General features: G+C 43.2%; 1 protein-coding gene across 2 annotated transcripts; it reads right to left on the bottom strand.

Annotated features, from left to right (window-relative positions):
- Positions 1–244: 244 nt before the first annotated feature.
- On the bottom strand, positions 245–11,489 carry metap1 (methionyl aminopeptidase 1). 2 transcript variants are annotated; one of them, XM_035610229.2, is made up of 11 exons: positions 11,293–11,489; positions 10,037–10,088; positions 9,719–9,828; positions 9,446–9,506; positions 5,934–6,025; positions 5,755–5,838; positions 4,494–4,632; positions 3,599–3,730; positions 2,787–2,930; positions 2,621–2,686; positions 245–1,958 (listed from the first exon to the last, which is right to left on the bottom strand). In XM_035610229.2, exons 1-11 carry the CDS (start codon positions 11,407–11,409, stop codon positions 1,792–1,794), a joined length of 1,164 nt encoding a protein of 387 aa, XP_035466122.1. In that variant the 5' UTR covers positions 11,410–11,489; the 3' UTR covers positions 245–1,791. The 2 variants fall into 2 exon arrangements, with proteins under 2 accessions (XP_035466122.1, XP_035466121.1); XM_035610228.2 differs by lacking the exon at positions 11,293–11,489 and adding an exon at positions 10,186–10,207.
- Positions 11,490–16,064: the final 4,575 nt, after the last annotated feature.

Below are 16,064 nucleotides of genomic sequence, written 5' to 3'. Positions count from 1 at the left end.
TTTTCCCCGCTGACCTATAGTCATGAACCTTTACAGAAGCATAGGAGGTCCGAATGAATAGCGTTAATATTCGACTTCTGTCTCAAAACCATCATTGTCCTCCACCGTGTGCTAAAGCATGTTAAGGCTGACAGCCTTCCAGGGGGTTATTTCCAGAAACAAAAAAGGCAGCTGCACGAAACCACTTTTGAAAACATTTTCAGATCACTAATCTATTCCAAGGACAAACTCACCCACACAGAGCTACAGAAGAGTCATTTATTACTCCTTTAGAAGAAATACAAAGATGGCAGAGAAACTGTGAAATGTAGAAATAATGACCCCCCCCCCCCATGAACGGTGATGGTCGGCATGTGGCGGGGAAACATCTGGCAACTTTTAAATTCCGGGATTCACACATTAAGGCTCAATTTGCTACACCGGGGCTATTTGGAAACGCGTTCCTCAGAGCAGACGTGACAAGTTCAACACTTGAACGACTCTGAGCTCAATTGTCTGTATTCCTAATTCCTGCCTGGATACCTGCGCACCAATAGTATCTACGTTCAGGATGGAGCTGATCAGCGAGCATTTATCTTCCTGTCAAAACAGTACAAATTAGTTCAATAACCGAGCAAATTGTTCGACGTTATGGATGCATTTTTCGTCCTTGCCGAGAGTTCGATACCGCTCGCACATCAGTTCCTCAAATACGATGCTGAACTAAGCCAACCAGCTCCTGCCCGTAGCTTAGCATCAAGTTAACAGCACCTGTAGATCTCATGGGTCAACGTTTCGCCGGGTTTTTATTTTGATAATGTTTGTTCTGTAAATGTTAAAAGGACAAGTTGTGGTTTTACAATGGGGTTACATGCACAAGTACATTTTATTTTTTTTGGCTTACGAGGGGTTACATGCAAATAACCCCCCCGGTAAAACCACAAAATGTTATTTTACCACTAGACAAAGATGTGCTGGTGAACCAACAAGCAGCCTCCCTGTTTCCTTTCTTTGTTCTGAGACAGGCTAAGCCAGCGCGACCACCTCGTGGCTCTAGTTTCAGATTTATCGCATGGATGTGACGAGTATCAATCTTAAGCAAGAGGGCCGATTTTCCACAAACGCCAAACTATTTCCATCACGTGTCTCTTAAGGATGTCCTATGTGATCTAAATTGTTTCATCATATTTTAAACATCATCCGCTGAATTACAAGCATCTTGTTATTCATGCCCTCAGGAGGAGTTTTAGTTGTCGAATACTTACAACTGCACCAGAGTGTTATAAATGATGGATGTTGATGTGCTGCATATAAATGCTAAACAGGGTTTTCAGCCTTGCGTTATGTTCCAACTCTAAAATAAGTTTTGCCATGCTAGTTGATGAGCTTGTGTGACTTGCTGAGCCCCCGTTTCCTGGGACTCCCTTGGGTCTCCACTACTGCTTTTCAATCCATCTCTGGCAAATTCAAACGGAGTCTGATTAAGTTAGCGCAGGATGAGAGAAAAGACAGAAAGCATGGCCTTGCCTTAGTGTGACCACCAAGCATCATAAATACTCTCATATTTCCTTCTAAGGAGACAGTTTTCACTAACAAAGTAATCCACATTTAATATAAGACACATTCAAGTACTTCCATTTAGTTTGAGGAACCGGTATTTAATGCAAAGAACAATGAGAGCCACAGTAACACTGGGCTCGAGGAGTCGTGCCTCTCGTTAGATTTGTGTGTGTGTTTGTGTGTGAGACCCAGAGGCGCTGGGTGTGTCTGTGTCCGCAAAGTCCAGTCCTTGGTTGCGTTCCGTTTTTCGGCCTACATTTCGGTGAGAAAATGAGCGCGGCCGTTGTCCTCCAGGCGGCGGGTGAGGATCTCGCAGCCGGTCTCCGTCACCAGCAGGGTGTGTTCGAACTGGGCTGAGCGCTTCCCGTCTCTGGTCACCGCCGTCCAGCCGTCGGGCCACGTTTCGTCTTGCCAGCCGCCTGACATGTTACACACACACACACACACACACACACACACACACACACACACACACACACACACACACACACACACACACACACACACACACACACACACACACACACACACACACACACACACACACACACACACACACACACACACACACGTCATCAATTAAAGAGCGTTGTGGAAACAAACACTCCAAGACTGGAAACAACTCGCTGGATACCCATGAGGTATAGTGTTCAATGACTGGCTGCATGATGCACAGTTTAATTCTGAGAGCCAGTGAAAATCTCTACTCTTAAACCTCAAATTCAGTAAAGAAAAAAATCATTTAATCTAAAATTCACATGTCTCCATAATTGGTAAAAAGGAAGAATAATGTCGTCTAGGTTGAAAAACTTCTACAACTTCTTACAAACCATTTGATTATTTAAAATAATGAATTGTGATAGTGAAAACAAGGCTATTTTCTTAGCTGATCATCTAAAGTCATCATCCAGAATTTTATACTCATTTTAAACTAATCCCTTGCCCGTTTTATAGCCTCTTGAATATATTTGCGTGTTATTATTGCTGGGACACGTAAATAGGCCATTAAGGTTATATCTATATTGATCCCAATTTAATTACAGCTAAAATTTCCGTTATTTCTTCACACAGAGCCACTCACCTTCACATATCATGGGCTCAATGGTAAACACATGGCCCGGCTTCATAACTCCGACTGCTTTGTTTTCTGGGGAATGAATGGGAAATGCAGAGAGCCATGCTGCGTTTCAAGGGGAACATTCAGAAAGTCAAAGACAATTTTCAGAGATTTCAGGATTTTAACCCACTGGCATAGTGTGGCACGTTGGGAGCAGTGTGGAATAGTCTGTGGATGCCGTGGCCGCAGTAGCTCCGCACCACGGAGAAGCCGCTGGCCTGAGCGTGCTTCTGGATGATGTTGCCCAACTCTCTGTAACGAACGCCGGGCTTCACTGTGAAAGAGGACGGGATGGGTGTCACAGGCCTTTAAGACATTAATCGTGGCTAAAAGCCTGAACAGTGCTGGCCACTATCAGTGCTTAAGAGTTTAACAGAAGAAAATGTTGATAAGAATCCTTTAAATTTAGTTAGTAGACAATCCTGACCACCATGTGTTGTAAAATACTGCTGTAAAATAAACTTCCTCTCAAATAGCAAAAACAATCAACTAAATGTAAGTGATAGTTTCCAGTTTTCTGTCCATGTCGGCTTAAAAATCTGAAACCTGATTCTTGAACTAAAAAAAAAAAAAAAAAGAAATCACAAAAAAGGTAAATATGGATCCAACTTCTGAATTTCTCCACTTGCTCGTAAAAAAAAAAGTATATGTTGACAGAGAAATAATCTTTTAATAAGGGAATATAAGCAGATATTTACACCTACGGTACACTTAACTTATTCATTTCTAACCAACCTGTGTGTGTGCAAGAGCCTTTCTTAATAAAGCCTTACGGCAAGATCTTTATAGTCAAATACAATAAAATGTAAGATGCTTTGATTGTGGCAGTAAAAGAAAACTCAACTAATCAGCCATAAAACCTTACGACTGGACAAAAACACGATCTCCACAGTACGTTTGCGAGAGCGATATAACCAAAGAACCTGCCGGTGTGATTCCTACCAGAGTCGATGGACTGCATAAGGCATTCGTATGTGGTCTGAACCAGCTTCTTTGCTCCCTCATCCACCTCCCCGATGAAGAAGGTCTCGTTGAGGTCACCATGGAAACCGTTGTGGTAGACAGTGATGTCCACTGCGCAAAGGGGAGAGAATGAAAATGTCAGAGCCGCTGTGTTTTGCATGACAAACTCGATTCTATTATGTTTAGGGCATTGAAAGGACTGTCACGAATAATCTGCCTGAAACGTTTCATAATGGGAGGCGGTGGGTGGAGAAAAAAAAAGACATTTATAAAACATCAACCCATTTGCAAGGCCAAACAAAACGTCACTCCTTTTTTTTTTTTTTTTTTTTACTGCTGATATTTGAACTCCTAGTATTCAAAGTGGAACTCCATTGAAGATAAATGTAGAGATCGGACAATCTTAAGAGAAAAGCCCCGTTGGAAAAGGTTAATGAAAGAAACTATTCATCTTGGTCGGTCCACACAGTGAGAGACGAGCTGGCGGTGAGTACTCCATCAGACGCACCGAGGGGAGTGGCGGATTGAAGACATCTCCGTGGCAGAAAAAATTCATAAAGGGGGCCAAAAATGGCCAAACTCCTGCTGACACCAGTTCAGCCTGCTGTCAGAACCATTTTTCATGAAGAGCGCCCCCCTCCACTCCGCAGATCTCTTTAATAAAACATTTCCCTGCATCCAAGCTCAGCTCAACTATTCACGGGACTTGGTTTGACATTGAGAAGATGACAACTGTGACAACGGGTGTTGAAAAACTGCAGGTTGGTTCGTTGAAAACACAAAATGTATGAGCTATATATGTGCAAAAGACTAACTCCAAAGGTCCAGAGGTCAGGCTAGAGCCAAAACTCCTGTAATATCTCACTGGGCATACCGTTGAGGATATCTCCTTCTTGTAGTAGTCTTCGGTCGGGGATGCCATGACAGATGACTTCATTGACAGACGTGCAACTGGACTTGGGGAAGTTGTAGTAGTTGAGAGGGGAGGGGTAGCAGTTCCTTGCTATACAGGCCTGAACAGACAAATCGGCAATGTGTGTGGAGAGAAAGGGAAGCAACAAGTTAGAAAATCAAGAAAGGGCAACGTACAATGAAGATCAGTGTCTCATGCTGTCATATGTTTAATTTGACACGACAGAGTGTCTGTATTTGAGTCTTGATATACTAAAGATTTTACTTAAGCTGAACTGCTGTTCCACAGCGGGGGGGGGGGGGGGGTCTGTTTACATGTAGCAACTTGCTCCTGCATTATTTATCAGCAGAGTCTGTTCTACAACAATGATTAACTATTCAAACAAGTGTCTACAGTGATGTTGGCAGATCTGAGGGGCTGCAGTGCTTTGAGCTAAAGGCTAACATCAGAACACCAACCGACTCGCGAAGACAACGTCGATGTTGAGCAGATAATGTTTACATGGCTGTGATCCCGCTGTCATCTGTTTGCATGATAGTACTTGCTAATTAGCATTAAACACAAACAAGGCTGACGGGCATGTCATTGGTCCTAAAGATGTCTGGTCGTAAAACTGGATACATTCAAAGGGACGATATATTAGTTTAAAACATTCAAAAAATTAAGATTGTTAACAGAAAATGATGAAATAGCAGTTTTGACATCATGTCAAAGACGTCTTTTGTACTGCTGTTGCTGAGATATCTACTGAAGTTATTATCCTAACCTGCTGGTCCTGCCTCAAAATAACACTTTTTTTGACAATGCAGTAGCCAAACCGGGATCTGTCCCGGTGTGCCCGATTGTCAGACTATGGCACGGGAAAAGGGAAGAGGGCAAGAGGTACTAGCGCACTTCCTTGTTTCTTACAACAGCAGTGGACACCAAAAAAAATTCTCACACACTGCCCCTTTAAATTGAGACAGGTTGATGGGTTAGGGTTAAATTTAATTGTCTCCACAAAATTTAACAACAGTCCATCTGAACTAACAATCCATATTTCAACCCTAAATCTCACATGGATGAATCTATACATTCTAGCCAGATTGGTGGACCAGAAGGAAATAGAAACGCGAAAATATTTTCAATATATACAAATAGTTTCATAAACCATAATGTGTTTGTGAGGGCTACATTAGTTAACACAGCCTCAAAGTGTGTGTGTGTGTATGCGCGTGCTTACCAGATGCACAGCGTGGTCGATTTCTTCTGTTGTGACGCCTGCTTTCACCATCATGGCTGCAATGTCCAGGACTTCTCGTGCCAGCTGCAAACAACATACTTGTCAAAAACAAAAATGCAATATATGGAATGATAAAACTAGACATGCAAACCGTGGCAGCAGCAGCAGCGACAAGTTACCTTGCACACTACTCTCATGCCTTCAATGTCCTCGGGAGATAGAGTCTTGATCTGTGACGTCCCTTTGAGGAATTGCTCTGACTCAGACATTCCTGTGGGATGGCGACAAGGACGGACAACGGGCATCGTTCACACATCAATACGCAGCAGTTGTCGGCCTATCAATTTTCAGACGCAGCATCAACATGGACCATCACAGGATTCTACCGATCAGTTTTTATTTCCAAAAAGGCGACAACTCAATAAAGCCTCTGGTTGTGAGAAGGCAAAAGGCTTAATCATCCTGACTATAATTTGGTATTTACACAATAACTGTACCATATAGATGCTTCATATAATCAAGGCAACATGGCACCTGATAGTGTACTGTATCTGCCCCTATGGTCGAATGTATCCTTCTGTGGTGTCCCGACTCTCGGCAGCTTCAACAAGTACACCATCAATTCGACTCCAGGCCATGAATACGAGTACCGAGAGATAGTTTCACCCATGAATGAACAGAAACCCCCTTCGAAGGACAAATCCAACCAGTGCATTCATTTGAAAAAAAAAACACGCTTAAATAATTTTACTAGCATGTTTAATTTTTCTTTGAACGGTGCTGCTACATGTGGTTTCTCGCCAGGAGCAGGTGCTGCTGATGGTCGCCTGCCAAGAGCTTCAGACATTGTTGCATTTATAGGAGGTTACAAATCCATTTTAAGATGAGCCTGAAACTATGCATACACTGCATGGTGTGTGACAAAAAATTGTCTAGCAGATACGGTGCTATAGGATTGACTAGATGCCCGTACAGTGCCATAGAGGCAGACTCTAATGACACTCACACTGTGGACTCAGAGGAGCAGAGCAGGTCTGTTACTGTTATACAGAAAACAACAAAAGCACAGCTGCCAGTGCATTCAGCCGCACAATAAATTAGACTACCAGCAATTCAGCGACAGAATGAACCCCGTCACGACATGTTATATTCCTTCTATTCTAGACCACTCGAAGAGTATTTAAATGTGCGATGGCCGAGGCACTGGAGTCATCAACAATTCACTGATCTATAATTTATTAGCTCAACAAGATGATTGCTGGATGAACATGGACAGTTGCCTAGCAACAAGGACTTCAGACAGGTTTGTGTATGATTCAAACACAGCCCTCCTTTTGACCCCAAGAGCCTATAGTGTGAGTGCAGCAGTCATTTGGAATTACTTACGCTCTGATACAGCTGCACAGAGGAGGCACGGAACATGAGAGAAATCAGAGTGCACATTAGAATGTCTTCCGGCTCATTTCCTCACAGGTGCAATAGATGAAACAATCAATGCACGTTTAAAAAATTGAACAAATAAAATAAAAAAAACCCAGATGCGACCCGAGCCGAATGACAGCGCTGTGTGATACATTCGCCTGCAACAACTGTGCCTCGGTCCCTGAATTGGAATCACAAGAGAATGAAGGTAGACTGTAGCCATGACTACCTGAGTATGGCTCTATGCAGTCAGATGACAAGGATGTTGGGGTTGCCATGGTTGCACAAATTAAAGGCTCGCCCAGAGAAATAGACGTAAATAAGCCAGGTTACAATTATAACTGTCTGGTAATCAACGCAAAAAAAAGAAAAGAACTGGTCACAGTCCTGTCAGACCTCGCACTCTGCAGCCGTGTTCAGATTTCAGCCAGACCACAAGCCACATAGTGATGATGGGTTGTGAGTGATGCCATCATATTGTGTCACATTTGTGGTTTAAGCTTTATTTATTAACTATTACAAAATAGTTTTACTACTTTGTTCACGTTTGTTCGGCAACGTGAAATAAAAAATAGCGACGAGCATCATTTGAGAACAATTCTCAAACAACAGAGCTGGCTTTGTTCATCGCTCACTTCTTCAGAGTTGCCTACAGGACTGAAACTACCAAACCACTGTTATATATTTTTTGCATGAATACACAGATGGTATCTCATGGTGTTCGCAAAGAACTCTACACCAGCTCATCTGTGTATTCATGCAAAGAAAATACAAGCAAAGCGTACATGGATGAGCACATTGTCCAGACTATTGTAAAACACCAAGACAGAACTTCCGCAAGCTGAAGCTCTGGATGTGCAAAATGTCTTTTATCAAATCTGGCTAACATACAGTATGATGTAGCAGTGATCTAATACTCAGGGGGTCTCAGAGGTGCATTTGTGAACTCTTCACTCCTCCAGTAAACAAGCTGTTTTGATTGATTCAGGAGGATTGCAGATGTAATAGATTAATCTAACTGTTGTATAATTTCAAGTTTGCAATGGTAGATTCTGTGTTAAGTCTCTCAATTTTCAAAACTTTTAATAGTGGGGTTAATGTGCTGGTACTGGCTTTACAGATTATATTACCACTCAGGACAATTCTATTATTTTTTTAAACTCAAGGATGACATTTGAAACTCCCACTAACTGGCTCTGTTCATTACACTCTGCTCTGTAAATGCAGTGAATAAAGCACTGATGATTGTCCTATTATTACAGTCGTATGAGTGGTGAAGCTTAAACCGTAGGTTACCCTCCGGGTGCCACAAGAATAAAGACTATGGAGTTATTAAATAAAAAGAGCTGATCCTCTCAGGATCAATGGCGGTCTGCGCAGAGGATTTATTCCTTCTGTACACAGACATTTTGGTTGGTCACAGGTTCAAACCGGGTTACACGGTGGTGTAGTCCCGGTTCAAACCAACCAGGGCCTTTCTGTGTGGAGTTTGCATGTTCTCCCCGTGTATGCAATTTCCTCCCACAGTCCAAAGATATGCAGAATGGGGTTAGGTAAATTGAAGACTCTAAATTACCCGTAGGTGTGAAAGTGAAAGTGAATGGTTGTCCGTCTCTGTATGTGCCCCTGCGATAGGCTGGCGACCTGTCCAGGGTGTACTCCCCCCATGTCAGCTGGGATTGGCTCCAGCGACCCTTAAGTGGATTAAGCGGTATACGATGGATGGACAGGTTCAAACCAGGGGAATAAACAAAATACGATATCATCCTCTGGAAACTCTGAAGGTCGATTGCAAATTTTGTGACAAACAGCTGTTGAGGTTACTTTGCTTGAAAGCAGTGTTGGACAGAAACAGATGGATACACAGACTGACTAAAACCACCATCCTCGGGTCCTGCTGCTCCGAGGGGCTAATCACATCATAAGCCCCACAGTGACTAATCAAAATCAAGTTTGCCAGTGGAAAGTGGCAATATTAGATGCTTGTAAACACCTCTTACAGTGATTATCTGATTTCTGCATCTGCTATACGTTGTCCATCCAAGTGTCTCTGGTGACACCCAAACTGTTATTTGTAAGCCTTTAAGAAAAGTCTACAAATTTCTCAACTGGTGTACCAGTAATAAGCAAATGTACATGCTATGATAACCATTCATTTTCAGAGCATGGTATCCCATGAAACCGGGGATACTGCTGCAGACCTAGACCAAGCTTACTCAAGTGGACAATGTGATCACCTCAAGAAATTGTGAGAAAGAAGTGTGGTTACCTCTGGGATGATCAGCATAGTCAGGTCTTTGGATGTCACCAGGTACCAGCCTCATGGGAGTCTACACCAGGGGCCAAGAGGACAGTAAAAATTACATTACAGAATTCATAAAGATCAGCACTTACATAATAATACTTATAATAATATAAAAAAATTCAATATTTCAAAGCGTTGTCATTCTAGTTGCTACCATAGTTACAGCAGTTAGAGATAAATACTAAGAAATATGTGACAAGAATGTTAAAAGCAATTGGGAGACAAAGATCGACTTGCCAGTGGGTAGTAAGGGCGTAGTAGTCCTGTGTAGCGGTAGCCCGGCCATGGGTCGGTGTTGATGTCCTTCTCCACACAGTTCTTGGGTTCATTCTGGTTCTTGTCCTCCTCTGACAAAAACATAACACGAGGTCTCTAAAGCACCTGGCACCACTATGTCAGTTCACGGTACAAAGGAGCATCGTCTACCCTTGACTTTTGACACAGGTGCTGAATAAACAGTTCGATCTAAACTAGTCCATTATTCTAAAAAGCGTTCATGTAATGTGATGTGCGTGCCACACAAGCTTGATGTACACAAGTGACAGTGACACCTACTTGCTTTTTTGTGCAGTAACTTGTGAGACGCCCAGCTCCCTTTGAAACATTCCTGGAAATTAAAACAAATTTTTAGAAAAAACAACAACTTCATTGCAGTCGGTGCAAGCCGTGCTCAAAATTGCGCTTAACTAATGTGTAATAATCACATGCATGCTCACTGAATTTCGGCTGGCGCACAAACTATTCAAGAAAAACAAAACAGAAGAACATTACTGGGATGTACACTGCGACTGTGCGCCCTCGTCGCAGGCCTTCTACAGTGCATTCGTAATGTCAATGATGCGTTTGCCATAACTGGACAATTAATAGCAAGGTAGGTGGGGGGTGGGGGGGTCTACAGAGAGCAGGGTCAGGTTGCACAGCCAAAACTGCATCGAGAGCAATAAGACCTCTGGGGTCAAATACCATGGCAGCACAGGAGCATATAAGCTGTCCCCAAACTATTTATAAAACTTCATTCATTCATTGCAGCCTCTCATGACAGGGATGCCCTGCAGTGTCATGTCTGAGCCCTGAGGTGACTCGCCCGACTAGTCCCCTTGACTCTTGCAGTGACAGACGTCAGTAAGAGTTCTCGCAGCGTTGGGGGGGGAGAAACAACTATTCCTGCTCAGCTGATCGTTTTGCATTGACAGCCGAACAACAGCGTCCATGCATAAGTGACGATCGAGCCAGTGTGATGTGTAAGCGTGTTCGTCTTTATATCGACTGACATAATGCGAGTGGCGCTTCTTTGCCCCTCCTGAGAACCTGGTGGGGGGGGGGGGTGCAAACAGCGTGGCACCAAGTGATCTGTCACGCGACATGAACTCAGCAGCACTCAACATCTCGGGTGACATTCCCTTCTCATCGTGTCACACGATCGGGATGCCTGCACCCTACAATAAACACATTATTAAGTCATGGTTTTTTGGTTGTTTTTTTCTTACTGTCAACAACAGTAAGCTAACAGCCCACAGCTAGCTAGCTTAACGTTTTCCGCTTGGCCTAGTGCTGCAGAGACAGCGCCGGCTGCACGGTTCACCCTCGGTGATCTGGTCGGCGCTGCACGAGCCACAGGAGCATCCGTCAAAGTTCCGCTCATACGTTATGAGCCGGTTACAGGGCACATACACATACACATGTCTGCCTAGCTTAGCGTTAGCAGCCTCGTGATGAGACAGGGAGGGGGGGGGGGCGGGCCCGGTGTGCGGCTGCAACAGCCTTTCTTTTTTTCTAGAATAAACCGGCCATGCCGAGGAAGCAAGCCGTACCTGCGAACAGAAATAGGAGCCTTGGATGCCGAGCTTGATGCAGGTGGGGCACTGGAGTTTGGCGTCCTCGCCGCAGCCCTCCGTCTCACACTCCCTCCTGGTCTCGGCGCTCGCCATGCCTTCGTCTGCGGGAGAGGGTGGGTGGAGTCGCCGACAAGCAGACGGCCACGGCCAGCGGCGGCGCACTGCGCATGTCCGCGGCGGGCGGTCGTCACGTTTGCGCGGTTCGGTCCAATCAACGGGCCGCTTCCCCCCCAGACAGAGATTTCTAAGATGGCGACCGCCGAACCGGTGAGCACTTTCTCCGAAGAACTTTTCAAAAATATATATATCATTTTTGGGGGGGGGCTTATTGTTTGAACGACGGACCGAGGACATATTTATTCTTATTATGTACAGCTTTGTTAGCAGTGGTCCTTTAACGGTCCGCTGTTGCTGTCACACGGGTTGTTCGCGCAGCCAGTTCCAAGTTTGTCTCCTGTGCCACGACCCTACGCGTAAAGAGGAACGCCTGCGTGGGGGGGGGGGGGGGTCTCCCAACTTTAAGGCTGACGCTATGGCTAACCTATTATAAAAACACTCACTTTGTAGCACATGGCAGAGAAGCGTTTTGATATCGTTTTTCTAAAAAAAAAAAAGAAATTCCCATGTTTATTACCCTGTCGGTAAATTCGCCGCGATGAATAATACATCACATACAAGATAGGACTGAAGTCAAAGTGTCAACTGCCTGGTTTGAACGTGTTAACGTGACGTCACGTTTTGCCCGCGTATCATTTGTACCAAGCCCGACCACTTACACTGCCAGAGATATGTATCATATGTGAATGGAAATGGCGTGGTGTCAAATTTACGCGTTTCCACTTGGGGGGTAAAAGTTAGCCGCAGGGTTGATGGTGGTGGCGAGCCAAGCGCATGAGGTCTCCACAAGGGGGCGCTTCTCTCACCGGAGAATCATTTTCTCGATCTACTCTAGGTCACGTTTATTTGAGCAGATTACCTAATCTCACTCTAGATTAGAGACAACACCATTGTTTTGACAGCCGGGCCACTCGGTGAACGTTGACTTGTACTGTATTAAGTCGTGCCACCATCTAGTCGCCATGGCTGAAGGGTCCACTTACGTAATCAACAACTGGTATGTTTTGAGTTTTGGGAGAAAAATCTGTCGTGTAAATGTCACGGGATACCTTTCTCCAGTTTGGAATCGACACCAGAGAGATCTGTGGCTCACTTTCTGCCCAACTGTCTTCATAGGAAACCAACCCGAGTCCACTGCAGGCTGATGAAGACGGGGCCGAGGAGACTGGCCAGGAGATCATGAGCCCAGAGGCCTACATGAAACACCCCCTCCAGAACAGGTTAGATCGATTTTGAAACAGCCAGGTTGATTAAGGCGAACATGAAAACATCATTGATCTGACATTTGAATTTCGAAATCAATGATTCAGCAGCAGTTTGGTTTACTATTTTATTCACCACGTGGGATCAAATAATCAATTTCTGCATATTTCGCACCTTCTCAATCTGAAACCAACCCTTTTTTTTTTCGTATTGAGAGATTGCTTTCATCAAATAGTTAATTAGGTAGTCAATTTAATAAATATTTTGGCAATATATAGCTTTCTTGTAAAGTATTTAGGTTTTGAACTGATGTTCACGCAAAACAAGATGTTTTGACATCGATGTTTTGACATCACCTCGGGTTCCCGAATTATAATGGGCAATTTTTTATATATACTAAACTATAAATTAAAAACAAAAAAACAACAACAACCCAAAAACGATTAATTAGTAATGAGAATATTAATTGGTTTTATGTTATTTGCTCATTTCAATTTATGGTACAATTATGTAAAATTTGTTTGTTTTTCTTTAACAATTAATCTTTAACAATTAAATTTAGACTTCAATGATTAATTGATTGTCAAAATCAGAATGGTTAATTTTCTGTCCATCAGCAAATCAATTGATGAACAATTATTGCAGGTTTAGAGTCAAGCTCTTGTTTTGTGGACTGCTTGTAGACTTACATGTGATGCCTTGGTTTGCTTGTGGAATTCACCGGGTTGTGTTTGAGGCGAGGTGGCTGAAAGGTTTAATGAACATTAGTTATTTGGTGAAGGTGAAACAGAGAAATCCTATAGGTGGCCCATGTTTGCACACGGTTTTCAGATGGTCTGGTGCATCCCCTCTTCAAAGAAAAGATTGTTTGAGTTGTTTGATCTCAAGGCATAGTTCAGGGACTAAATGACCTGTCCCCCGCACAACTGAATGGGATTTCTTATACGGAGGTCAAAGTAAGACATAAGCAGACCATTCACTGAAAACAGTGTGTGCTTTGTTCACTGAAAGGAAGCGGAGCAGTTTGAAATCTTGTTTGTGCACAGCACATAATAGAAATATTTAAAAATACCAAGTAAAGGTACAAAATACTCTATTTCTTTTAATGAAAAATCTTTGCTTTCCACACAGAGGACTAATTACTACTAAAAACTAATTGTATCTATGTATATGACTAAAGTAGATTTATAAAAGGTAAATGGTGTTATCTGATTGCATTTTTCTTTTTCTCTCAATCCGAGAGCATCTGATTTAATGATATTGTATATTATATGTAATATATGTGGTTCAGTTGTTGACTGTGTTTCACCATTCCTCATGTGTTGAAGTTGTTTTCCTCCTGAAATGCAGACTTTTTAATTTTCCCACAGTAAAAGTGTGATTGTCTGGTCCAGGGTGTTTCAGTGTATCCTCCAGATCTGCACTCAAATGACTCCCAGCTTCCATCAGTGCTGAACACAAATATGCAATAATTTGGTATTATATATATACATTTCAATTCCTCAACGTTAATTAGGCCCGCAACGCTCAAATTTAAAAGAAAAGTTGCACCCTAAACACAATATTGGTGACTCACAGACCGAGTTGAGAGGTTTTCAATATACTGACTCTTGGCCTTAAAGGGTCAGTAAGCGCTTCTAAAGCACTACACGTTTTGAAAAAAATCTGCGAATATTTCATCACGGTCCGTTAGCTGTCATTTTTGTCTGCGTTTTGGGGATTTTTGTTTGGGTTTTCTGCTCAGCCCAGGCGCTGTAAATCAGAAACAAAAGAATGGTGCGGACCGCACCACACAACCCTGCGAGTGCAGTTTGTAAACATCTCTTGTCGACACTTTAACAGACGTGCTACCGGGTGGCCCTGCAACTCTCCAGTTTTGCCCTAATGGTTTGCACGTCGGTCTCAAATACCCACGGTCGTGGGTTCGCAGCCCGGCCAGAGCAGTAAAATCTCAACAACAACAAAAGTGCTTACTGCTCCTTTACCTGTAGCGTCGAGTTTAATGGCCAACTATCCCCAAATGTTGTTAATAAAAATGCTGCAAAAAAAAAACACTTTAATTTTTCTGTAAAAGCGACGGAACACTTCATAAAACACCACTGTGTTTTGAGTTTGAGCCTATCCCAGCATGCCTTTGAAGCCTACAAAACACCCAGTCAAGGACCTTCAAAGGGACTGTACCTCACATAATGACCTATAATCAGACAATCAAATATTTTACCAGACAAGTTAACAAGGGAATAAAGTTCCGACGTGTCATAAAGTGAAGCCTCCCTACTCACCGTGTGGTTGTTATATTTGCTTATCAAGACAGTCTGGTGTGCATAATACAGTTTCAGCTGCAGGGAATCTAGTATCTGTCAGTTGATTCATTCTGCCCTTTTCCAGCTTTTATTGGGGCGGCTCTCTCTGTAAACCACTGCCCGTTACCCACTGACACACAAGCAACTTTAATGCAGTTTGTGGCAAGCATCCTTGCCACCCTGGGTTACCCAACACACACCAGAACAACAGCTGCTCACCAGTAACTCTTTATGAAGAAAAAACACAAAAGATTAACCAACTGAAATGCAGTGTGCAGTGTTTCCCCTAGGATGGAGTTGTAGCAGCGGAGGTGAAGCGTGCGTGCGTGCAAAAAGAATTTTGAGCCGGTACCCTTATCGATACTGCTTATTGATTCGGTACTCTAACAGTTCCTGGTTCTTGTTTCATTTTTAGAAGAGAATAATTAACAAAATGTCAACAGAATGGAATGGACAAATGTTTTGTTTCTCGTGCTGTGTACAGTACATTGTTGAACAATGAACATCACTATATTGAACAAATAACTAAAATAAAGTACATGATGATGTGTGTTGAGTGATGGGACTTGAATAAAAAGCCTGTCAGAGGAAAAAAGTAACACAACTCAGTATAAACAAACTCCACTGTTGTAAAGGGTTGTAGGTCTTTCACTTTGAACCTGGTCACAGCGAGGTGTCACTCATTCACTCTCTCCTCAGTCATCCTCCCACTCGCTGCAGTTTTCAAGGAGCGTTAGGCTTAGACGTACTTTCACTTTCACTAAATGTTTCGACAGATCGCTCGTGTTAGCGCATTTACTGGCAAAATAGTCATTGCACTTGTGTCAATCAGCGTTTCCACCATTGATTTCGGTGAGGTACAAATAGACTTTGACTCTATGCATCGTCAAGTGTCTGTGTGTGCTCCGTGTGTCGGCGCAGCCGGCCACGCCCCCTACACACCACACGGACACGGACCTCTCCTCGGGATTGGGAATAGCGATAATTCATCATAGACGAATGCATTCATTTCTGCAATACCGTTAACAGCACCGATAATGTCAGAGCTTATTGATACTACGGTCTTTCATAATTTAGCGCCATAGCCAGTTTAATAGATAAGACGCTGCCCAAACTCCGCTCACA

Source organism: Scophthalmus maximus, chromosome 15 (genome assembly GCF_022379125.1).
Source record: "Scophthalmus maximus strain ysfricsl-2021 chromosome 15, ASM2237912v1, whole genome shotgun sequence".
Classification (NCBI taxonomy): domain Eukaryota; kingdom Metazoa; phylum Chordata; class Actinopteri; order Pleuronectiformes; family Scophthalmidae; genus Scophthalmus; species Scophthalmus maximus.
The sequence above is the reverse complement of the archived record's forward strand: the minus strand, read 5'-3'. Positions and strand labels throughout refer to the sequence as shown.